General features: G+C 47.5%; 9 protein-coding genes and 1 non-coding gene across 10 annotated transcripts; 5 read left to right on the top strand and 5 right to left on the bottom strand.

The window, feature by feature from the left end:
- The first annotated feature begins 323 nt into the window (after positions 1-323).
- On the top strand, positions 324-975 carry F4813DRAFT_349308 (uncharacterized protein). The gene is made up of 2 exons (XM_049242161.1): positions 324-435; positions 496-975. Exons 1-2 carry the CDS (start codon positions 415-417, stop codon positions 850-852), a joined length of 378 nt encoding a protein of 125 aa, XP_049103000.1. The 5' UTR covers positions 324-414; the 3' UTR covers positions 853-975.
- Positions 976-2932: 1957 nt separating this feature from the next.
- Positions 2933-3557, top strand: F4813DRAFT_349305 (uncharacterized protein). The gene has a single exon (XM_049242160.1). The coding sequence runs from the start codon at positions 3155-3157 to the stop codon at positions 3416-3418; it is 264 nt and encodes an 87-aa protein (XP_049102999.1). The 5' UTR covers positions 2933-3154; the 3' UTR covers positions 3419-3557.
- Positions 3558-5033: 1476 nt separating this feature from the next.
- On the bottom strand, positions 5034-5105 carry F4813DRAFT_t31. Its single transcript has one exon. It is a non-coding gene; the product is annotated as a tRNA-Ala (tRNA).
- A 184-nt stretch (positions 5106-5289) lies between these two features.
- F4813DRAFT_349303 (NAD(P)-binding protein) lies at positions 5290-7544 on the top strand. The gene has a single exon (XM_049242159.1). It carries the CDS (start codon positions 5674-5676, stop codon positions 7324-7326), a length of 1653 nt encoding a protein of 550 aa, XP_049102998.1. The 5' UTR covers positions 5290-5673; the 3' UTR covers positions 7327-7544.
- F4813DRAFT_272743 (uncharacterized protein) lies at positions 7529-9993 on the bottom strand. Its single transcript, XM_049240399.1, has 3 exons — positions 9214-9993; positions 9138-9153; positions 7529-9081 (listed from the first exon to the last, which is right to left on the bottom strand). The coding sequence occupies exons 1-3, from the start codon at positions 9756-9758 to the stop codon at positions 7732-7734; spliced, it is 1911 nt and encodes a 636-aa protein (XP_049102997.1). The 5' UTR covers positions 9759-9993; the 3' UTR covers positions 7529-7731.
- An 802-nt stretch (positions 9994-10795) lies between these two features.
- On the bottom strand, positions 10796-12937 carry F4813DRAFT_349300 (Microcystin LR degradation protein MlrC). Its single transcript, XM_049242158.1, has one exon. It carries the CDS (start codon positions 12698-12700, stop codon positions 11186-11188), a length of 1515 nt encoding a protein of 504 aa, XP_049102996.1. The 5' UTR covers positions 12701-12937; the 3' UTR covers positions 10796-11185.
- Positions 12938-14669: 1732 nt separating this feature from the next.
- On the top strand, positions 14670-16295 carry F4813DRAFT_272728 (uncharacterized protein). Its single transcript, XM_049240398.1, has 2 exons — positions 14670-15229; positions 15293-16295. Exons 1-2 carry the CDS (start codon positions 14940-14942, stop codon positions 15945-15947), a joined length of 945 nt encoding a protein of 314 aa, XP_049102995.1. The 5' UTR covers positions 14670-14939; the 3' UTR covers positions 15948-16295.
- Positions 16296-17116: 821 nt separating this feature from the next.
- Positions 17117-17431, top strand: F4813DRAFT_386435 (uncharacterized protein; the record flags this gene model as incomplete). Its single annotated transcript, XM_049246413.1, has 3 exons — positions 17117-17160; positions 17220-17284; positions 17340-17431. The coding sequence occupies 3 exons, from the start codon at positions 17117-17119 to the stop codon at positions 17429-17431; spliced, it is 201 nt and encodes a 66-aa protein (XP_049102994.1).
- Positions 17432-18197: 766 nt separating this feature from the next.
- On the bottom strand, positions 18198-20677 carry F4813DRAFT_272718 (delta-1-pyrroline-5-carboxylate dehydrogenase 1). Its single transcript, XM_049240397.1, has 3 exons — positions 19977-20677; positions 19798-19905; positions 18198-19738 (listed from the first exon to the last, which is right to left on the bottom strand). The coding sequence occupies exons 1-3, from the start codon at positions 20163-20165 to the stop codon at positions 18236-18238; spliced, it is 1800 nt and encodes a 599-aa protein (XP_049102993.1). The 5' UTR covers positions 20166-20677; the 3' UTR covers positions 18198-18235.
- Positions 20572-23726, bottom strand: F4813DRAFT_272711 (uncharacterized protein). The gene is made up of 3 exons (XM_049240396.1): positions 22028-23726; positions 21900-21978; positions 20572-21846 (listed from the first exon to the last, which is right to left on the bottom strand). The coding sequence occupies exons 1-3, from the start codon at positions 23540-23542 to the stop codon at positions 20978-20980; spliced, it is 2463 nt and encodes an 820-aa protein (XP_049102992.1). The 5' UTR covers positions 23543-23726; the 3' UTR covers positions 20572-20977.
- Between the last annotated feature and the right edge of the window lie 127 nt (positions 23727-23853).

The following is a 23853-nucleotide window of genomic DNA, read 5'->3' as shown; positions in this document are numbered from 1 at the left end:
GACTTCTCATATAGAGGGTTAAAAGCTGATAAAATTTCGTTCCTAGCAAGCAAGTTTCAATCCTTCACAATTAGACGTGTGATCAATCTTTGGCCAACCTTCAATTCTTTTCTCTTACCTAGCCCTACAGGATAATCCCTGTTTCCCCACGATCTACCACATCGGACGCGGGTAAATGTGGGGCCTGTTACACCTACGCTTCTTAGTAACGACGATCATTTCCTGTTTTGAAAACAAGGCCAATTACTGGCAATGGCAGGTACCAACAAAGTTAAGATGAAGGAAAAGAACAAGAAAGAGCAGACCAACAAACGAGGGTCGGCTGATCAGCAGGCCGAGAAGGCTAAGAAGCGCCCGCCACCCCTGGATCTTTCTGTCGCCAGGGTTGAAGACGACGAAGAAGACGAATACCGCATGAACACAGCAGACTCAGTGGTAAGAAACCTCTAAGGAGATACTACCGCAGCTTAGAAAATTGACTAATGTATACCGTAGTATTCATGCTCGGAATTAGACCCAGATCATCCCTGCCGTTATCTAAATGCCAAAGATGTGCGGTGTCAAGTCCACAATGCACCATCTAGACAGCTCCCTGGGACGAAATACGCTAAGCCATTTTACAACAACGAGGATCTTGACAACCTGAAGAGCAAAGGTCCAAGACTAGAGTTTCCTCTTCGTAGCGATGGATCATCATATCGACGCGGCCCGCCTGGACCAGTGCGCGCAATCTACAACGAGGACCCCAAGAAGCGTACTAATTTCGACGTGGTTTACCACACTACCACGGACCCCAAGAAATTCAGCGATGACCTCGACATTGCAAAATACAGGCCAAGTAGCAAACGTTGACCTATCTCTGTGAGATTACGACTCAACTTTTGGTTCAATATCCAACCTAGGATGTGTACAATGCGCAAAATTAGGTACTTTTGGCAAATGAGTTTATTCTAGGCAGACTACCAGGAAAGCCGGAATCTTTTCCTCTTTTCTCGATTCGCAATGTGAGTATTATCAAAGCTTTAGTAGCAATGCCACGCTAACTGAGTCTGAAATAGGCTCTCATAATTGCATTCAAAGCCGAATGTAATAAGAAAGCATTACTTATGGCAGTAGTCAGTATCCTGAAATGCAACTGCAGTTAATAATCAAGATTTGTTTGATGTCATTGGCAACGACCTCTGCACAGATCAAATATTCTTTTGTCTTAGGAAGGATTCGCGGGACGAGGGTCAGGCTCTGTCAGAAAATAGAGATTGTACATAATCGTTACTGGGTATAAATCTCGCATGAGCTACATACTCGCCAGGCACTTAATAATAGGCAATTAAGCTTACCATACAATCTGCCACTATGCCTAAATTTTATTTTCAAGGAAAGCTAACTGGGTACTATGGGAAGTCTTGCGATGCTTAGTTCGACTCTCACTCTTTAATTATTTCTTCGTGATCAAGATACCCGATATTTTATCTAGTAATTTCGTGTTAACGACATGTTGGATAGGGGCGTCATTCAGAGATTCCTTGAACAAACTATGAACTTTGATATCACCAATTGATAGAAACAGCACTTGCTTTAAGGGCTAAGTACTCGAGAAAAATGACTAAAGCAGTGTAAGAGTAAGATGGATGATATTGCATTTTGAGATATATACCTAGTATGGTAAACGTAAGGAAATTCTCGTGTTTGAGGCCACTTAGGTTGAACAGAGAAAGTGCAGATGACAAGGATCTACCAAAACGGTCGTGAATCAAGTCAATAGTAGCCCTAGCTAGTACGGAATAGTTGAACCAAAGAAGGCGACCGGCCATGAGTGTAATGGGGTGTAGTCTCTCACCCATGTATTCTATGTAGACCAAAACCTTTCGCTAAGCTACCTAACTCTTTAAGTATCGCCGAGGCTGTAGATATTGTATCACTGGATCTCCGAAAGAAACCGTGCTGTAAACCCACGAATACCGGCTGTTAATAACGGTAGATGCCAATTTGGAAAGCCCCATTAAACCAGGGTATGACAAGGATATTTCAGTTGCTACGCCGTTTTATGTGCTTAAGGCATGTAAAGACTGCCGTTTCTGCGGTTATGAGCAGATAATATTGAAGACGATGATCGTGTGATCACATCTCGCTTCGTGGCCGGTTATTGGTTTATTCATGTTATATGAAACTTGATATATGTAGGTAAAGCAACTGTTTAAAAGTTCAATCGGGAAGGATTGGCTGTTAATAGAACTTACCTTATCCGGATACTTGTGCCTCATTCTTTATGATCTTAATCCTGGTAAAGCTTTCTTAGATGCTTACCTCCGTAAGCCAACCAGGTGCTTGGCGATTGTTGGAACTTTTGAGATTATGGTGTAAATCAATGCTCTATCATAACTTGCTTTTATCTTAAGGGAACTTTTCTAGTCCTGTTCGCATATGAAGAAGAACATGAAAATTAGCAGTTAGCAGTTATGCTTTATAACTACCTAAGGCACGGATTATACACGACTACTATACTCCACTTGCTCCATAGGGCTGCGCGCATAGGCTCGCCTAACTAGTCAGCTACCGATGAATGCGGTAATGGAGTAGCTGAATACTGGCGTCTGATACGTTAAAAGTACGGTCCCGTTCTAGCTGAACAGCCCCTGGTCGTAGGCTTAAACTAATATAGACAGGTGAATGCCGATCTTGATCTCCCCAGGGGCACAGGATAGGAATATTTATCTAGGTAGGTACAACGGAAAACCATAACGCTGTTATGCATACCGCTCGTCCTGTATCTCGCGTCTGACAAGGACGCGCATGGTTAATAAGATGAGGAGATATCTGAATTGTTGGGTCAAGGCGATTAATTCATGTATCCCCTTGAGTGTGTTTCCCGTTTCTAGTACTGCGCTAAACATATGGAGCATGGTACGGCTTCATCCATGATATAGAGAACCAACGGCATGTCTTGCAGGTTTGAGAATGCCTTCGTAGAATTCTATAAAACCCACCCAGGACTTCCTTCACTTGGCCATTCTCTCTTACTCTCTACCCGCAGTTTCATCCACTCATTAGACCGCTCGAGTCAGTCTTTCGTTGAGATACTAGTCGCTCATTTTACATTAATCTAATACCTACGTACATATTAATAGCCACTCGATTCAACTTCAACGTGCCAGAAATGAAGTTCACCACTACCATCTCCATCATCGCCGCCTTCTACGGCTTTGCGGCAGCGGCCCCCTCGCCCGCGCACGCATCCGCTCTATTCCCCCGCGAAGACTGTCCCTACGGCGGCAACTGGAACCACTGCGAGCTCAATGGCTTATACGTCGTCTGTGTCAACGGCCACGCTACTAAGTACACTTGCGATGGGGGCTGCCAGGCCATCTGCCCGGAAGGCCAGCCCTGCACACCTCGCTGCGATAATGGCCACCCGGCCTAAAGGATTTGGATATGGAATTGTGCGGGAGATGGCGGAAGTAGAGGGGTTGAATGGGGCCGATTAAGCAGGATCCGAGTTTAGTTCAGTCAAGTCACAGTTGAGAATATAAGCCTTCACAATTAATACTCACAGATTCTCATAACGCTTACCTTACCCTGGTGCATTACGTCGATGAGCTGTTGAATGATTACCCCTTTAGATATTAAAGGCTAGAATAGCATTACTTTTTCATTGTCTTTTTCCTGTTCTGTAATTGTGGTAAAACGATTTTTTATTGATTTTGTATTTTTAGGTAACTATAAACTCCCCTTTCCCCTATTTTTTAATACTTCTTTTTTTAACTTTTACTATTTCTTTTCAAAAAGATTTTCTTGTTTCCTTGTTTATTAAGTCCTCCAAATACACAAGTGCTCTTTCTTTGTCGACAGCACCGTATATGAGTAGGATAAACTTCGTCGCATTTTCATCGGCATATGGCAAACAATATCTAATGTAAAGAAACTACAAATTCAGATATCTTCATATCCCAATAGGAAGAACAGGAGGAACCTTTGCCGTATCATGAACTTATTTTCCTCGAAGGTAAACTACTAGCCTTTTGGCGTCTGCTCTTCTCCTCTCTTCTACCCAGATCTACCCATGTTATTCGAGATACGAGATAACAGCTCTCGTACAGGTATTACTTCCTCGTACTCTTGAACATGTTCCCGTAGATAGGTAATCCAGTCTAGGTCCTGCTCGCTCATACTCCGTTCTATATTCCATTCGTCGACTAGCCCGATTATAATAAGGGCTATGGTATTATCATCGATCTTCAGGATCTCTGCGTCATGACCCTCCCAAATTTTCAGGCTTGAGATCAGTATTTCGTCTCGATGGGCTTCACACTCGCATGTCGCGGGCACGTGTTGAAGGGATTTTGGTAGTCCAAGATCGTCAAACGTTAATATGCAACGCCATTTGAGAGGCTGGATAGTTCTGATATTTGTATACGACATTCTGCCGCGTTTCTGGGTCTTGAAGTAGAAGTGGAAGTGGTTGTTAAGAGGGACTCACTTAGAAGTTGTTGTAAAGTATGTGAACTTATCACTGGGAGATCAGGTAGTTAATGTTGGTAAGCACGCCAATATTATGATGACTCAATAACATGAGAGAGATTCTCGTGGAGGCATAGAGTGTTTATATAGAGATCGCTTTAGAGGACTAAGCATAGTTGTCACGAAACATGTCAGTTATTAACGCAAACAACAAAGAGGCAATTGGATAATATATGTAGCTATTACCCGACACCTTCTTTCTGCTAGAATATTTCAACCATATTGTTATTATTATGTTCTACGTTACAAGGCCGTAGTGTTTATCTGTTATAACAGGTACCTAGGTATGTTACCAACTCCACTGTGAGATCTTTAGATTTCAACGCAGATACAAGTCTCTGCCACCTATGGAATTCAGACAAGGAGTGATCGAAATGTGCTTTCCAATTTGAGTATATCGAATTGAAGAATATAAGAAATTTGGGAATATCTCCATGTCGATGAAAAAATACATCAATGTCATCGCCATCAAAAGAAGCGTAGGACAGACTATTTCGAATGGAGTCAAAAAAAAGAACTGGACGAGCAGGGAGTCGAACCCTGGGCTTCTCGCATGCAAAGCGAGCACTCTACCACTGAGTTACACGCCCTTCGAAACAAATTGGGTGCTTAAACCAGCTGGTTGGCAGTGTTTGGCTTAGTCTAGATTATATAGTTACTGCATAAAGTGGATCATGACGTCACCCATTGAACAATAAGTTTTGAAAGGACGCAAACAAAGAGGCGCCTCAAAGACAACGTTGTAATTCTTTGTGGTTTTTTCCCTTGTTTGGCCTTTGTCCGTAAACAAATGTATTATTACTATCATTAACATCTTCGGTACCCAAGGGATGCGATACTGCAAAGCAAGTGCTGATACTGATTTTATCTACTAATAGACTTGGCGATGCTCGACTGTACATGAGACTTAACCTAGGGATTTAGGTTGGCCTATCAGACCATTACTGATTTGTCACCGGTGTGCTCCTACTGGCCGCCTTAAACGGAGGGAGCAACGGCCCTGTGCCAGTTTCCCAGAACGCCGTTAGGTACCTACATTGCTAAATACTACCGGAAGCTAACGGGGTTCCTTTTGCTCGTTCCCATGTCCGCATCGGGCGACAGCATCTTGCCGGACATAACACACACAGAACCTCCTTTACATCTTCGCAAATCGCCATGGCTCCGCATAATATTCAAGACGAAGCGCCGTCGGAACTCAACGACGGGCCTCTGAGGACCGAAATACGACCGCCTACGCCGCCACCTATGTCCGCAAGCCCACCCCGAGTCGTGATTATCGGCGCCGGGTCGCGGGGTCACACCTATAGCCGCTGTATCGGCGAATCTAGCAACGGCGTCGTAGTCACCATCTGCGAACCAGATAAGTACAAGCGGGAAGAATTCGTGCAGAACTACATCCAGCGCGACGGCAAGAAGCTACCGGAGGGCTCTAGCTTTAATGACTGGCGCGATTTCGTCGAGTGGGAGGTACGCCGTCGCAAGCGCGAGGCTGCTGGAGATAAGGATGTGCCCGAGGGCGTCGATGCTGCCTTTGTGTGTGTTCGTGATGAGATGCATCACGATGTTGTTGTCGCTCTCGCCTCGTTAGACCTGCACATTATGTGTGAGAAACCACTCGCCGGAAACCTAGCCGAGTGCATCGCCATGTATCAAGCCCTAGCCCCTTTGCAGTCCCGCAAAGTCTTCTCTGTCGGCCACGTACTACGATACTCGCCGCACAACATTCAACTCCGCAAGCTGCTGCTCGAGGACCGCGCCGTCGGCGACGTCTTGAGTATCGTACATACCGAGCCCGTTGGATTCTGGCATTTCGCGCACTCGTATGTCCGTGGCAACTGGCGCAAAGAATCCACCACAGCGCCGTCTCTACTAGCCAAAAGTTGCCATGACATGGACATCCTGCTGTGGCTGATGTGCTCGCCGATGCGTCCCGGATCTGATGAGCCCCCGCATATCCCCTCCGAAGTCACATCTATGGGCTCATTGCAATTCTTCCGAAAAAGCCGGAAGCCCAAGGCCGCTGGCGCCGCAACGAACTGTCTCAGCTGCCCCGTCGAGCCGGAGTGCATATACTCGAGCAAGCGGATATACGAAAGCCCACGGCACCAAGGTCTAGAGACAGGCAACAGGCTCTGGCCCATCAATATCGTGCTCCCAGACATTGAGAGTTTCGGCGGCGACATCGAGCGCGCACGACCAGCGTTGCTCGGCCGTCTAGCCGAAGACTACGACGAGTCGACGCCGCAAGAAGAAATCGACGCCAAGAACTGGTTCGGGCGGTGCGTGTTCGAGTCCGACAACGACGTGTGCGACGAGCAAGTCGTCAACATAAAATGGGACGACGACCCCCTCCCCTCCTCCGCCGCTTCTTCCTCCGGCGACTCCGTCGGCAACCGAGGCGCCAAGCAAGCAACCTTCCACATGATCGCGCAGACCAAGAGGCAATGCGAGCGCTTCACCAACATATACGGGACGACGGGCGAGATCTACGCCGACTCGTACAAGATCGCCGTCGAGGACTACAAGACGGGCGCGACGCAGACGTACACGCCCAAGCTCGAGAGCGGGGGCCACGGCGGTGGCGACCACGGCATTACCCGCCAGTTCATCCTGGCCGTCGACCGCGTCAAGAACCACGGCTGGGAGGCTCCGTGCGCTCAGAGCGAGTTCATTGGCTGCAGCTTGGAAGAGATCATTCGTAGCCATGCCATAGTGTTCGCCGCTGAGGATTCACGGAGGGCGCGCAAGTACGTTGATTTTAGGGATTGGTGTGCTGAGAAGGACATCGCTGCCATAGCAGCGTCTTAGACCGAAACTATCGCTACGTTTTGGTTACTCCTATAAGCATTCCAAGGAGATTACTCTTTGCATATCTACTTAACCTAGCTATGCGCGGAGCTCTGGTCGTTCTGGCGTTTTTGATGCGTATCACGTTGGCATCTAATGAGTCAAGAAGTGGTTATGATGATACGAGCTCTCGAGTTCATTAGATTGTGAAAATTATGAATTCTTATGAATACAACAGCAAGCTTGATTTGTTACCTATTTCATATACCCGACCGCCTTGGCCTGCTATAATACATGTTTGTCCTGGTGTACTCATACAAACCCGAGGCACCGTGCCTCCCAAAGCAATTCGACAAGAATAAGCTTCCACCCATATCAGGAGAAGCACCTCCATATAATATTACAAATTCAAAACGCTTGAAGTATTCATTGTGAAGTCGGAGTGTTGGGTATCTCTACTCCACGGCTTCGCTGTAGCGATTCCAGATAATCCTGCAAGCCCTTCTCTCTTCGGCGTCGTACCGCCAGTTCCTGCTCTGTGTCCCCGGCTTCGCGATGCCAGGCTTCTAGCAGCTGCATATTCTCAAATACCTGTAACTCGCTAAAGCCACGTCCAGCCTCGGCAGTGTCGATAGCTCTTTCTAAAGCGTATCGAGCCAGCGCGTGTCGTGGATGATCTTTCACCGCGGAGCTACCCACGTTGCATCGGCTTCTATGAAATTGGGCAATGACACGCCACGCCACCCAGTTCGTCCAGTCGTACTGATCTGATACATCGAGCCGAAGGGCAACGCGAGCCAGTTTAACCGAACGTTCATCGAGGGGTCCTTTCTGCCAGAGGTACGCCACTGGCTCGATGAGCATCATCAAATCCGGCGAGTGAGATCTGCCGTGAGAATCAAATATTTCCGATGCTGATGCTACTACTTTCCGAAGGGATGGCAAGTTAGTCCTTGTCGAATTGGAGAGAATTAAGTCCCCCAGCAAATAAAAACTAATACATGGTGCGATAGTCTGTGAGAAATCATCCGTCTCGAGCAACATGTCCAATATGCTCTCCATACAGCTAAAGATGAAATCCACACCAGTTTCCAACGTATTATTACGGAAAACCTCGTGTATCGCAGTAAATAATCGGCAGAAGGTACTCGATGGCCCCAACACAGCTTCTGCGTACCCCGCTAAATACCTCCATAATTCTTTCGCCAGCCCATAATCGGGAGATATCACGCTGGCTATTAGTAAGTTAAACAGACCAAGGGCAGAGGGTGTTTTGATGAGTAAATGTAACGAGTTGAAAGCGCGCTGACCAAGCAGAGCACCAAGAGGATTATGGTTCCTCGAGAAGAACCAGCAAGCCTTACTGAAGTCTCTAGTAGCCTCGCATAATTCACCGTCGAAATAAGCATGGAAATCTTTCTCGAAGGATGCGGGTGATTCTAGCGAATCTCGCCAACCCAAGGTAAGATCCTTAAAACACGAGACGAGGACTTCCTGGGCGTGAAGGTGAGATGGTAAGGTCATATGCTGGGGGTCAACCGGCGGAGGCGTGAGTGCTCGTAGATATTCGGGTAAGTCGACGCCGGCGGCGGGTGTTATAAGTTCGAAACCTGAAATGCCCTTTCGCCTCATGTAAGTTTCGATATCAACCGACCTTCCGTGGCGACGAAAAGCAGTAGGCTTGCCCACAGCGCCGCGCTCGCGTTGTAATCGCAACATCATCGCCACGTCCTTCTTCTTGTTATTCTTAACGAATCCCCATTGTGCAAACTTAGCCTATACACGGTTAGCTTTGCTTTTCACAGTATTATTTGATGTGCTTTGTTTATTACCTTATACATACGGGGACTATGAATAAATTAGCATACGACTCTAACACGCGAGCAATACTCCGGTACGGATACTGACGTCGCTTTAAAGCCCTTCGCTTGCAGTATATCCATTAGCTCATTCAACGATTTGTTTTCTTCGATATAGAGTTCGTGTATCTCCTCCTTATATAGTTCCCATATCTCCGGTTGGAGATGGTGGCGCGTCGGGATTTTGCTGTACTGTACCGGATTCGCTGGGCGAACGGCAAGAGCCAAAGGGCCTGGTGAACAGCTTCCATCCTCTATTGCATATTTTCCCTCGTTCTTTGCCGTAGCCAGGCTTCTATACGGTAATAATGAACCCGAATTGCGAGGGCTAGCAGTTGCATCCGGCCGATCCTCCCCGGTACTATACGGCTCTGAAGGGGTTAGAGAAGAGCCGATCGTTCCGCCATACTGAGCTAAAGTAACACTAGAACCCGGACTCTCAATCTTCACGCTATAACTTGGAGAGGAACCATCGGTAGTAACGCCATCATGATCGGCGCCCTCTAGGGTTTGGCGTAGTTCATCTGGCTTCACCGCGGGTTTCAAATCCGGCCCCGCTGATTGGCAATGGGATGCTGGCCTCATGTGATGCATCAACGCGTGAGGTACTTGGACAACGGGCAGAACTTGGTAAAGAAGCTACATATCCTATACCACGTTTTCTAAGTTCGAACTGACCCAAGGGACTTGAAGAGTAGACGGGCGATTATGCCAGAGGAACCACAAGGTGAGGAATAGTAGACCAATAAATGTGGAAATTGACGGTGGCTTCGTGGGGGGTTTAAGACGCAATACAGATGGCCGAGAGAGGTAAACGCTTGGCAAAAGCACGTTAACGGATCCCGTTCTAGCGTCGTCGTCAGACTTCCTACCAGTCTATCATCATTACTTTAAGTACCTGATGAATAGAAATTGTATGAAGAAGATAAGAAGCAGTTATTCGTCGGAATTCGGTTGTATCGCATAGCTAAGTGATCAGCTTAGGTACGGGCTGGGCACTGTAAGGGATAGCGCAGCAAGACAGCCCGAAGGCCTAAAGGGGACCCGAAGGAGCCCGGACTAAGCTAGCGCTGCCCTGTCGGTACTTGTGCTACACGTGTATTTTCTCCAATAGGATGTACCTATGTATAAAACTGGACTGGTGAGCGCGGTAATCGGCAATCAGTAGGTAATCAGTAATCAAAGAGTTAGGTTAGGTACCTGCTTGGGGTCTAAGATGCAATAGATACCTGCATGTAGTGCTTACCCACGTGCCTCGCAAGCCAACAAGTATCGCGATAACCAAAATAGTCCAGCTGAAACGCTCAAGTAGACCAATGTGACGCAATTCTTCAAGGCTAAATGGTTTCCTAAATCCTACGGTTCGATACGACATGTATGTAGGCACGACATATGAGGTACCTTCAGCCGCATCCAAACTTGAGTTGTTGATCTCTGGTCGGTTCTTTCATCTTATGTACCTAATAAGGCAGGCAAATCCCACGTGGAGACTTGGCTAAGGCGTCTGGATATGTACGTAGTAAGAACATGCCGCATCTTTTAGTCATGGTTGGAATGGTTGGGATGGTTGGAGTTCCGAGATGGAGAGCTTCGTGTCAGCGGTGTTAGATGCGTTAGCTGTTACTAATATATTAGGTACGTTATGTATTAATGATGTATCTATCGCATGAGCCTTGCATAGGGGGGTTACACTATCTGCTTAACTAAAGGGCTTAACTAACATAAGTTAAATCCCTTACAGGTATTGTACCTAGCGGAGTTACCCCTGACCATTGCTTTCTCTAGGTCCGGCCTACCTATAGGTATTGTACCTGCCTACCTTAGGTACCTAATGTAAGCTGATAAGGCTGACATAGGCTGCATCCAAGTCCCCCACCTCCCCTTCCCCCCCTTATGCAGCTGTCTATATCTTTACCTAAGGTGTCTAGCGAAAGATACCCTTATACACCTCAGTAAACATCCCGAATCCCCCGGGTTCTACGCATTTACATCACCGCAGCTAAGAATTGTTCCCCCAAGCTCTAGAACGGCTCATTTGACATTGGAACCAACCTCGCAGAAAGATCAGGGTCCTCAAACTGGCGGTCGAATGGCCACATCGGACGATTAATCCGCTTATGCCCCAATCGTTCTAGATCTTGGTCAACACCACCAGGCGTAAGACCAAGCATCCAATCGTCAGCCATATCATATAATTCCGGCTCTAAGTATCCTATTTTGACGATGACGATATCTGCGGACCGGGGTGCCAGGTTTAATTCCGTGAAATCGCTTTCATGGTGGTACGGTTTGCGCAGTTTAGTCAGGATCGCGAAGACACTGCCAACCTGCAGCACCATCTCAATCTCTGCGTGGCTGTCGCCCTTTTTTATCGAATGTACTCGTCCTGTCATAGTGATGGGTCCAGCATGGATATTATCTACTTCTGCCCCAACTGTCACCGTCACCGTCGCCCCCACGCCTGCTTCGACCGCCTTTTGGACTGCTCCGGAGCCCGGTACGCTGGCATAGATGACTTTCGGGCCTGATTCCGACTTGAATTCCGAACGTGCGAGAAGCTGCGTTAGGCCCCAGGTCACATCTCCGGAACCTCCGGCCGTAGGATTGTCGCCCGAGTCTGAGATAAAATACGGGCGTTTATCCGATGCCAATGCCGCGTCTAGGCATTCTTTAAATGACCCCGTAGGTGCGACGAAGGTAAAGTCCTTGTGCGAATCCCAAAATAACCGTGCTAGTCGCTCTGCACCCCTGGCAGTCGCCTCTCTGTCCCAGCCAGTTACTACAACCGCAGCGCGGTTTCTAGGCTCGTCAGCCCAAGCGTAGCCAACCCATATAGCCGCGTCTAAAACCCCTTCCGCAGCCTCAACCTCAGGCACCGCGGCGTAGATATGTGTAGCCGGCTCGTCCCTCGTGGAAGTCTGTTCTCCAGGGAGTAGAATCGGAATCGGCACCCAAGCCTTAAACGGGCGCACAGTTTCTTCGCCATTCGCCCGTCGACGAAGCAGCTTAAGCAAATTCCTGCAAGCCCTCTCTTTTGTTTCCGCAACGTCTACATGAGGTGCCGTGCGGTAGCAGGTGATTAGATCCGTCTGATGCGCCAGTTCTCGCGAGACGTTACCATGTAGGTCCATCGACGCCGACACCAAGACGTCAGATCCGATGACCTCACGGCAGCGCTTTAGTAACTCGTATTCTGCATCGTCGAGACCCTCAACACACATCGCACCGTGTATATCGAACCAAAATCCGTCAAGTTTAACTGCAGCCACTATCTCCTTAAGACGGCTGAGTATCTCCGAAGAGAGCGACTCAAAGGCATCTCTGGTCACAACACCGCCTGGTAAAGCATGGCCAATAAGTGCACCGCGCCACTCAATAGCATCGCCTAGCGGTGTGCCGGCTTGAATGAAGGGGTATTTGTCTATAATCTCTGTGCCACGCCGGGGGTGAAATGCCGGCGCGAGGGTCCTCGATGGTGTGAAAGTTGATGTTTCGCAGGCTAAACCGGCGATAGCGACAACTGGACGACGAGCCATAATTATACCTTATGTATTGTACCAATCTTACGCCAGGCCAAGTCCCAAAGAAAGACCATAGCATAAGACTGTTGGTTTCTTGACGAGATATCTTCCCCGCTTCCCCGCATAGGGAAGCTCTTCTATCAGAACATGTTATGTATAAATGTACCTATAACTAGGCTTAATAAAGACTAATAGGATTACGCTTAAGCGATATTATCATCTAGGTCAGCCATTTATGTACGAATAGTAAACTTGGCTATCTTGTGGAAATGGGAATCTGTTGGATTGACTATGTATTACGTAATAATATGAAAAGGAATGCAAATAACGATCGTGTTCTGATTGGTTGTTCTAAGGTAAGAGAGGAGGGGTTCCCCCGAGTGGGGAAAGATATCTATTGTACAGATGCGTGGGCTGTGCGTGGGCGGTGTGTGTGGGCATAACCCTGGTCATGTGACGAGGTCACGTGACCGTTATCCCAACAGAATCTAATTTTACTTTTACTCAAGTATGTTTTAACAGCTACCTACCTCTTGATCTAATTAAAATTTAGAACTTTCGATCATATTTTTATATAAAAATGAAACTATCATTCACGGTTACCTAATTATAAATACTCATATAACAATAATAGCCCTCATTTATACAAATATCTCTGCATACATGTCGACGCTCTTATATAATTATTAGTTATCCGTTGCTCAGATAAATGGTAAGCTGTTTAAGTAAATGCATGTAAGACGTATGAGTATATTTTAATAGACATATATATTAGCTTGGTATGAGTTTACTCGCTCTTATCCTAGGTTATGATCTGTAGACCTTTATCTCGAGGTGCGGGAAAGATACAGATACATGTTCCATCTAATAACCAAGTCTTTTAAGTCTTTGATTGGTTGATAGAGGTAGAGTATGCCATAAGATATGGCACTTCCATCATATTATAGTTATAGGGGGAACGGGTTAATCTAGATATCATTGAGGGTTAATACCTTACTTGTAAGATTTTAGGGGTTTAGCAATTGTCTAGGTTAAGCAAACAGCTTACACGAACATGTTTCGAAAGATATTTCCGGGGCTCCCTTAGAAACTGCATAAATAATATCTTAATTTCAGCATGATAACATTATACATAACATACCTATATGTATTCTGCATCAATTGGAAGTACTTCTTTGCTATGCACCTTAAGACTTTAGAATCAAATTAACCATCGAGGAACGACGGATAAGTAATTTTTAAGACTCGACATATTACTCCCTCGCGATCATCCTCCAACACCCCGAAGAAGTCTGGCGTACAGTCGTGTGCCCCACCGGGATTTTCTGCTCCTGCGCCGCTTGAAGATCTGTGTCAAAACGCTCGAGGGTTTCGTGACCCCGGATCTCATCACGTACAACAATTGATAGATATCATTTATTTATATCATCTTTCTCGGTCTCTATTTGAGATGGCCCATTATCTCGGGATCTCTGTAGTGATATTGCCTACCGTTTTTGCTATAGCAATACTCAGAACACTACGATTATTCTCTAACTACCTACCTATTGTACCATAGAACTTCGCCGTAGCTTCGGACTCGGGATCATCTTCGCTTATGCCTTTCGGAGCTTTTATATAGGGGCTCTAATGTAACATCCCTAGCCTGTACTGAGATAATTTGATGAGCCAAGCTTCAAGGCGAAGCGTTCACTAATAATATATTCACTTAACGCGCCCAACTCTTCTTTACTATAATACCCAACATCCGTACCTAGGTTAGGTAGGTAGGTATATGCACACATAGATTACATAGCGTAGAAAACCATAATAACTATCTTATCGCTGTTACTACATAGTCTACGATTATTCCTCCCGTATATGGAACCCAACGATACTTCGTATATAGCCTTGTGGGGCGCATGTTAACGCAGCTCTCTGGCACAGCCAAGGGTATAGATAATTTGACAACCAACACAAATATGATACCCATTCTTCAGCGGCAAAACTCCCCATCTAATAGGGTAGCGGGCACTTAACTAGCTGGACATGGCAGTCTCACATAAATAATACCCCGAGACAAGATGTACGGCATTGTCCTCCTGATGGTACTTGTCCTTCTAACCCATTGATGTACTGCGTAGGCCGTTCTGCGCGTAGGGGGCTGGCGAAGAATTAGGCGCAGAGTCTATCTTGGGTCATCACTATCATCTGCTGTTCCCGTTTACGCCACATAAAAGGGATCGCATTACCTATTATACCAGATACGAAAACGATGGCTACACCAACTGAAACCGTTGGTATCATAGCCGCGACCTCACTTGGTCCGTTGACCACGACGTTCTCGCCGCCCTCGTCGTGCCTCCCACCTAGCCCGTATTCGGACATAGCATACGGCATAGAAATCTACAAAGTAGGCACTGTAAGCGCAGACGATGGCTGTCTGCCTTCAAACTGGGTGGTCAACGGTTATTACTCGCCGGGGGTATGCCCACAAAGTTACACGGCGGTTTGCGAGTTGTCAGGTAACAATGTCGCAACAACAGTCTGCTGTCCATATTACGAGTACGTTGCGTGTCAATCCGAGCTCCAGCCTTCGAAAGTAACTAACTAACTAAACTTGTATAGTCTCTACTTCTTTCAATGCTGGCCGTTGGTGAAATATGGCAGCTACGGATGTGGATTCTACACCACCTTTGAAGGGACTCGCTTGACGACTATCTTCGCACCCAGCATCCAAATAATAAATGCGGCGAGTGACGCAGATGGTCTTACCGGATCCCCTTCTTCTCAAGAGTCAACAACTACAGCATCGGTAACATCCAGTGGAGTGATACCGACCGACTCAACGAACACGATCAACTCGAACCTAGTCGCCTCGAATACAGCCGATCCCGGTATTTCTGCCGTAGACACCTCTACACAAAACGATTCGGACTCGTCAAACTCAGATGTTCGGGTATTAGGAAACGGAGCTGTTGCGGGGATTGTAGTGGGAGTTATAGGCGCCGTGATACTTGGAGCTGCGGGTACATTTTTCTACATGCGTCGAAGGTTGGCGAGCAGCCCGCCGCCTTCATCCCCGTCACCACCTCCTCTTCCGCCTCGAAATCCCGAATTAGCTATACACGAGCTCCATGATAAGTCCAGACCGCCAGAGATGCCAGAGTCAAACACGCTTTACGAGCTCCATCAACCGCATAGTCAATCGGAGATGCCTACGTGGAGCGAAGATAACCCCCAGGGACCCAACAAACCAATGGCATGGGAACTGCCCGCATAATGTTACACCGTTCAATTTTGGCATGAAGAAGTAAAAATCCACTGCGCGGAGTAGTGGCGTTTCGTCGTCGTGGGGGGTTCCGGTCTATTGAATTCAGAGCGAGGCGTATATTTCAGGGCCGGCATATGCATATAATACCATCATTTAAATATAACTCTTGGAAGCCTTATAGGGCAGATCTATACATTTGAGCTTGGCTGGCTCGACCACAGGAAGCACTTACTAAACCATTCTCAGTGTACATATCGAACGACTAATGGGTGTGTCGAGATAGTTGCATTGGAATAATTAGCCGAATGAGCTGAAGACAGCATCAAGTTTAGTGTGACTTAAGGAGAAATTCACGAGAGCTCAAACCCCTAATAGGTCATAATTTGGTCACATTAGGATTTTGTATCATAGTAAGCTCCAAGGCCAATATCCCTATTGGCCCAGTTAGAGCTAGTTTCGTAATTTTCAGCTCACCCTTTTTGTAATTGAACCCACTACTACAAGTATGTAAAGACTGGGGAGACATCAGTCTCGGGCCTTTATAGCAGCACCAGTGTAAGCTAGCCAAGGCTAGAATGATCAGATAGTTAGATTAGGTTCATCCGAACGCATCGGCTGAGTGACGGCCTTTATTTACATACGAGGATCTCATGTCTGCAATATTAGTACCTACCTCTAAACCCACGATCTTTGACATCTGATCTGGTATCTGAACTATTGCGTGGCTTCTATCGAGTTGACGTAAGAAATGCTTATTCTCCGACTAAAAAAGCTTGATTTGAAGTCATAACAGCTTCATGGGATATATGACAGGGACATCCTGTCCTGTTCCTGTTCGAGCCTGAGGGCCGCCACAAGAGAATACCGGGAGAGTCCCAGATAGAAGTATGTGTGGTGATGCGGAAACTTTGGATATAACGTTTCAATTCAGTCGAGCCCCTTTATTACCTTTTATCACATGTAACCCGATGAAATATTGCGTATTTATTCGGGCGGTATGATACCCGGAGTAATGAATCATATACTATCCCCGAAGAACATGTCTGTCTTTCGTCTCTTGAGATTTACTTAAAGGCCAAGTAGCCTTCTCGATAGCCTGTCTTCCTTAATCGAGAAATACAAACTGCAAAAACAAGATCATATAAGTCGAGTCATACTACAAACATTATTCAATCAACATGGACAAGCTGAAGAAGGCAAAGGACTCTGTAACCGGCCAGACGTGCGTTGCCTCTCCCAACACGACTCCCTTATATGCGAAATAACTCATAATTGAAATAGTGCGGCCAACCAGACTGCCCAACAGCCCGGTAAACATGCCACCAAGGACACTATGGTCGATTCCAGTATGTTTTGGTCTTTACTCTAGTATCGTGCAGTTAACTAAAGACATACCCTCAGTGGTGGATCGAGAGGCACAGAAGAAGGGCGTTCCTAGCGGAGCCGACCCGATGATTAACAACGTCGTCAACGATGAAGTCAATAAGTTTTAAGCACAGGCTTCGGAGCAGTACGATATGGAGTCTTGATTGATATTATCACCATTACATAGTACATATTCGCCAAATCATCTCCAATTTGCTTAATAGCTCCCCCGTAAATTATTTTCATATCATCGTCGTGATGTGTCCCCCTGTACGATAACTACTCTCTTGAAACATATTTATAATAGTTAATACTATATATACAAAAACATACCGTCGCCGCATTTCACACCGTGTTCCCCGTGAGAACAATGTAGCCGCAGATCCACCGTCAGCATGTCCTTAACAAGAGAGAAATCCGGGGCACAACGTTATTGCGGACACGGAGTACACAAACAGACATCGTTCCCGAAGCCACGCAGAGCGAGAGGTAACGCGAATACGACAGGCGAGCTACGAGATCCGATTATTAGCATCTAAGCACATTGCCGTATGGTGATCTCCCTCTGTTGCCAGTAAAGAGGTCGCACTGACATGAACCTATGTCACTATAATCAACGTAGAAAGATATAAAAAATACCTTTCATAATAGAACTAACCAAGAAACTACCCGTAGGAATTCAACAGCACAAGCACCTAAATACCTGATCTTAAGCCAGGTGATAATATCACATATCATAACTTTTATTCAGCATACTACGTGCCGTACTCCATATATAACTAGAGCTATATCAATCATACTTGATATCGAGCGACCACAACCACTGACCACCAAACAAACCACAACCCTAGGTTAACCATACTCGCGCTTCTAATTTTCGCCCGCCCCCAGCCAACAACCTACTACAACCCCCCTCATACCTCCTCACCAACCTAGACCTCATTACTCGGATACTCGACCGTATGACTCGGCAAAAACTCCTCCTTGATGCTCCTCAGACTAACAAACCTGCTGATGATATTGATGCTCCCCGCCTTATCGTTCGTCCCGCTAGCCCGCGCGCCGCCGAACGGCTGCTGGCCCACCACCGCGCCCGTGCTCTTGCAGTTGACGTAGAAGTTGCCCGCCGCGTTGCGCAGCGCGTCCTCCGCCGCGCGGATCGCATGCCTGTCCGACGCGAACACGGATCCCGTGAGTCCGTACTCGCTCGTGCCATCCACCAGCTTGCACACGTCGGCGAACGCCTTCTCCGCGTCGCCAGCCGTGTCGTCGTACACGTACACGGTCAATATCGGACCGAAGAGCTCCGTCGATAGCAGCTTGTGCGTCGGGCTGCTGGCCTGGTAAACGGTGGGGTGGATGAAGTATCCCTTCGACCCGTCGTACTTGCCGCCAGCTAGGAGCTCCAGCTCAGGGTCGTTTTTTGCTTCGTCGATGACTCGGGTTAGCTTTTTGAAGCTGGGCTCGTGGATCACGGGCCCGATGAAGTTCTCGGGTTTCCACGGCGCGCCCACCTTGAGCGCGCTGGTCTCTTTGACTAGCTTCTCCTTGAACTCGGGCCAGATCGACTTGGCGACGTACGCGCGGCTCGTAGCGCTGCACTTCTGACCGGAGTACTCGAAGGCGCCGCGGACAGTCTGGACCACGGCATTTTGGATGTCGGCAGACGAGTGGACTAGGTGGAAGTTCTTGCCGCCGGTCTCACCTACGATGCGGGGGTAGCCTACGTACCGGGCCTCGGCGATGCCCTGTCCGATCTGACCGTACAGCTTGCGGAATACGGCCGTGCTGCCGGTGTAGTGTAGCGCAGCGAACTGCTTGTGCGCGAGTATCGTCTTAGTCACCTCTTCGGGGTTTCCAGGCACGAACTGAATTACGTTCTCAGGTAGTCCTGCTTCGAGCAGGATCTTGTGTAGTAAATGACCCGCTGCAACCGCAGAGTCGGATGGTTTCCAGATCACTACGTTACCCAAAAGCGCAGGTGTTGCTGCCAAATTGCCCCCGATAGCAGTGAAGTTAAAGGGGCTGATGGCATAGACAAAGCCTTCCAGCGGTCGGTATTCGATACGGTTCCATAAACCAGGCGAGTTGTGGGCAGGCTGTTGCGCGTACAATTCTTCTGCGTATTGGACATTGAAGCGTAAGAAGTCGCATAACTCCGCTGCAGCGTCGATCTCGGCCTGCCAAGCATTCTTGCCCTGACCGAGGATTGTAGTGGCCATAATTTCATATCGATACTTGGTGGCTATGAGATCTGCTGCCTTAAGGAAGACGGCAGCCCTGTCCGCGAAAGGGAGCGACTCCCATGCTGGCTTCGCGGCTAAGGCTGCTTCGATGGCTTTTTTAACATCGGAGGGACCAGCTGTGGAATAACTAGCCACCGGCGTGTTGTGGTCGGAAGGGTTGTGTTGTGTAGATTTTTGCGATGTTTTGACCTGTGCGGGAGATTAATATACGGAGCTCAAGGGGATATTGGCGTTCGTATTATACATACCTCCTTGCCCCCTATCACGAGCGGAATTTCTATTGTGCCTTTCTTCTGTTGAGTCTCAATTGCAGCAAGGAGTCCTGCTCTTTGCGCCGAGCCTTTCGCATATATGTGCTATGCGTCTTGTTAATTACTTGACTGGTAATTGGTGAGACTGAAAAGCATGTAGAATGAAAAAAACGTACGTTAGGTTCATTTGTAACTTTGGGTATCTTGAAAGTAGCCAGCGACGTTGTTCTGGCGCTCGTCGTGCTCAAAGCTCTTGTATTCTTGGCGGACCGAAGAGCCGGTAGACATTTAGAGCAAACTCTTGAAGAAAGAGTTGGGCTTTGCATTGCCCTCACAAGGCCATAGCCTCTGGGTGTAGACGCCATGTCGAATATATGAAAGAAGAGGGAGCAATTATTACCGGGTATCTTAGTATGTTACTATATATCAACAAGTTTTCATCGCCGGATATTGCGTGCAACGTAGCTACTTATCAATAAACAGAAATCAACAAGACGATGCTTCATCGGCGCTTCAACTCCGATGATTATGATGTGCGAGCTCGCTTTGTTACGGCATAAACGAACAACTTTGCGGGGCAGAGAAACGCGAGGTCCCAATTGAAAGGAAGCACCAATTAGGAGCTTGATATTTGCTGTAGACGAGCCGAATTCGGCATGAGCTTCTTGAGCCGCCTTGCTAATCCTAGTTCGACTTATAAACTGGAAGCTAGCATCCGATTATAACGGAGAACAACTAGGCTAGATTCGTATCTCGGCGTCGGACCTGCTGGGTCTTATCAATTCTTCAATAATTTTTACCATGTATCGACTCGTAAACTGTGGAGTAATCTCGGCATATGAACCTGGGCTAGGCTTCTTGGATAATAGGATAGCGAACGATGCGAAAACGCCTTTTTGCACACTATAACAAGCTGCCAATGGTGATATCAGCAGTGGAGTATAAAGTACATTAACTATGGAAGGGGATTCAGAAACTAATTTGTTATAGTAATCCTCTTTCTGGGGTATTATCCTTCGTCCCTGATTTTTTTTTTTAAAATACGACCTTGTATTCCTAATTCATTCTTGAAATATACCCGACAAGTAGATGGTATAATAGACCGCGTAGCATATGCGCCCTTATTTCGGCTACGGCCTGTGGTTGTACGCCAACCGCACTCTAGCTAGGCTTGTCTCTAGTGAGTAGCTTCAGGCGCCGAAACAGGTAACGAAGGGGCAGTACTTGGAGCAAAAGAGCTCGCAGCTCCAGCCGTGTCTGGTCGGCTTCGGTGGTGGCGAAGATGATGAGTGTGCGCGTTGGTACCAAACTTTCCAGCTTCGTAGTTAAGAACTGGAATCGTTAGACCGTACGGTTCTGTCTTGCCCTCCTTATCATGCTGGTCAATTTCTATTCGAATGCAGACGTCGAGACCACCATCGTTATCTTTGCCATGCGTCTCGAAATTCGCGGCCTTGTGCTTAGTGCCCGCGCCGAATTCACCTTTGGATAAGAATGAGTGTCCGTCCTTACCATCGAACTGATTCTCTGACGGATTGGCTTCTGCCGGTTCTGCGTGGCCATTACTAGCCTCACCCCTATTATTCGGCGAGTTTTCTGTGAGAACAGCGTAATTTCGGCTGGGCATCGTGACATTGTTCGAAGACCGTGTCTTGCTAGAATCCCCCGGATCCTTATCGAAGAGTGCCATGAGCGTCTCATCCGTGTCCGCATCGAGATGATGAATTTTGTTACGGCTTGCCAGGAGATTGGCAATTGCTGCCGGCGGGGGTTTATTGACTATCGCGGAAGATACCACGTTGACTATGTAACGATGATCGGCTTCAACTGGAATGTGCAGGTTTGGGTTTGAGTAAAATCGTCCGAGAGCTGCCAAATGAACGTCACCTCCGAGAATGGTGAGACGGACCGAGAACTCTGAGCAGACAGTCTGAAGCCGCTTTATTAGAGCGTTTCGCTCTTTCTTATGGGTCCTGGCGGTATAGTGGTCGTCCAAATCATCGAGGAGATCTACACTACCGTCGAAGTGATTAAACACGCCGCCACCTATGATAATCATGAATAACCGCGACGGATAACCAGATCAAGGCAATACTTACCGAATCCGAATCTTCGGTTTAAGAATTTAACAGGCGCAATAAGGGGGCTGCTGAACACGTTCTCCAGCCAAGTGAGTCGCTACCACTATTAGCTAAGTGCGATACTTCAAAGGACACAAATACCTTACCGGATACGCAATCGGAATACCTAGCAACAAAATCAAATGCCTAAAAGGTCTACCAGTTGCTGCCGCTGCTCCTAGTTCATCCTTCACGCGACCAAAAATAAGGTCGTACGTCTCAGGATAGTTAACCTGGTGTCGTGTACGTTCGGTACGAGCGTCAATGCCAAGGAACGCAATTCTGGCGCCGAGCTTGGAAAACATGTTCATCGAGTGCTGGGCGACGTATGGTCCGGGACTGCTACCGATGATATATGACGAGTCAAACGATTGCTCTCTCACAAACGTATCCACGAGTTGCGCCGGATCATGTTGCTGTAATCCATGCTCTGGGGTTGCGGGAACATCCGACGTGTATGTCGAAGGAGGTGGCGCTAGGTGATGCTGGAAAAGCATATAATATTTGTGAGCAGTGCCACCAATACCTCGAAACACATCGCACTTCATGAATTCGTTAACATAAGATCCAAAACCATCAATGATATCGTGGTCATCCCAAATGTTTAGCTGGGGTATTTGTCCGTTGGCAGCGGCGAACGGTTCCGTTGAATACCACCGAATATAATTATTCAGGTAATAATCGTCACAAGCTGCTCGCAAGCTTTCTGGGAAAGGGAAGTCACGTCGCTTTTTCGGATTCCCTATATCGGTCCACTCACGAAGAGGTCCGCTTACTCGAATACCATCGTTATAGATTTGGTCGCCACCTCCTATCATTACATGGAATGGAGCTTTGGCATGATTTCTCACAACATCATTCCACAGCGCCGGTCCGCTCCAGGCGTCTTCGTCCGTGCCCACGCTGAAGCCATTGCACGAATGGAACATGATTCGCATCGACTCGTCGATGGCTGGGACGAAGAAGTAGTTCGTCTTTGGCTTCGTAGCGCTTTTATAGCGCACATTGGCAATCGAGTACGCCCATTTCGTCTCAGCATTGCCGATTTCACAGGCAATAGGAAACTGCCAAAACGTGTTCCTAGGATCAGAATAGAGACAGATACCTGATACGTCTGCGCCATTCCGAACAGCACCAGAACTGCTCGTCCCTAGCGCCTCAAAACCGTTAACACTGGATTCCGGATGAAGCAAACCTGGTTGCCCGGCAGTTGTCTCGACGCGACTAAGGCTTAAGGTAGGCTGAAAGGCCTGGGTCTTGCCACCACCCTTGGTAACAATCAAAACGCTTCCGTGCCACGTCCTGTCTTCCATACGTCGATAATTCAGTAGAGGTCCACACACCACCTCTTTCCCGTCGTCGACGATTCCTCCGTCGTGTGCGCCATCAGCGTTATTAACAACAATTGGTTTGTAATTTCCAGCTGCAGACGCATCGCTCTCGACGCGGGCGGAGTTGAAAAAGCTGGACAGGTCCTTTGTGTCTGCACTAGACGATTGAGCATCCCGTGCAAGGGCGGCGCGAGCGAAGGAGGACGACTCTTGATGTCTCCATTTATTGGCCGAGGCATAAGGGTTGCGCGGATCGTCTTCGGCATGATCAACGTTCTCAGGCGTGGCCATGGTGCTTTCTAATATGACAGACCGACAGTTGCTTCAGCTTCAACTTGTTCCAAGTGTATTGCTTCTACTCTAGTAATGGTAGGCTCGAAAAGGATTTGCTAGTCGGTGTAGCTGACGGCGCTGATAAGAGCGTATCAGTGTCGAGTCCTCGATGCAAGGCACGAAGGACGGTGAAACGCGACGTGTTGCTGCTTTATTTAGACGAGGTCTACAGAGGTCGCACCGTAGCACGATTGGAAAGTTGTGGACAAATTCAAATTTCGGTTGGATGCAGAGCACGAAAGAGGCGTCAATGACGAGTTACAACAAGC

The sequence above is a fragment of the Daldinia decipiens genome (assembly GCF_022478715.1).
Source record: "Daldinia decipiens strain CBS 113046 unplaced genomic scaffold F4813scaffold_5, whole genome shotgun sequence".
Lineage (NCBI taxonomy): Eukaryota > Fungi > Ascomycota > Sordariomycetes > Xylariales > Hypoxylaceae > Daldinia > Daldinia decipiens.
The sequence above is the reverse complement of the archived record's forward strand: the minus strand, read 5'-3'. Positions and strand labels throughout refer to the sequence as shown.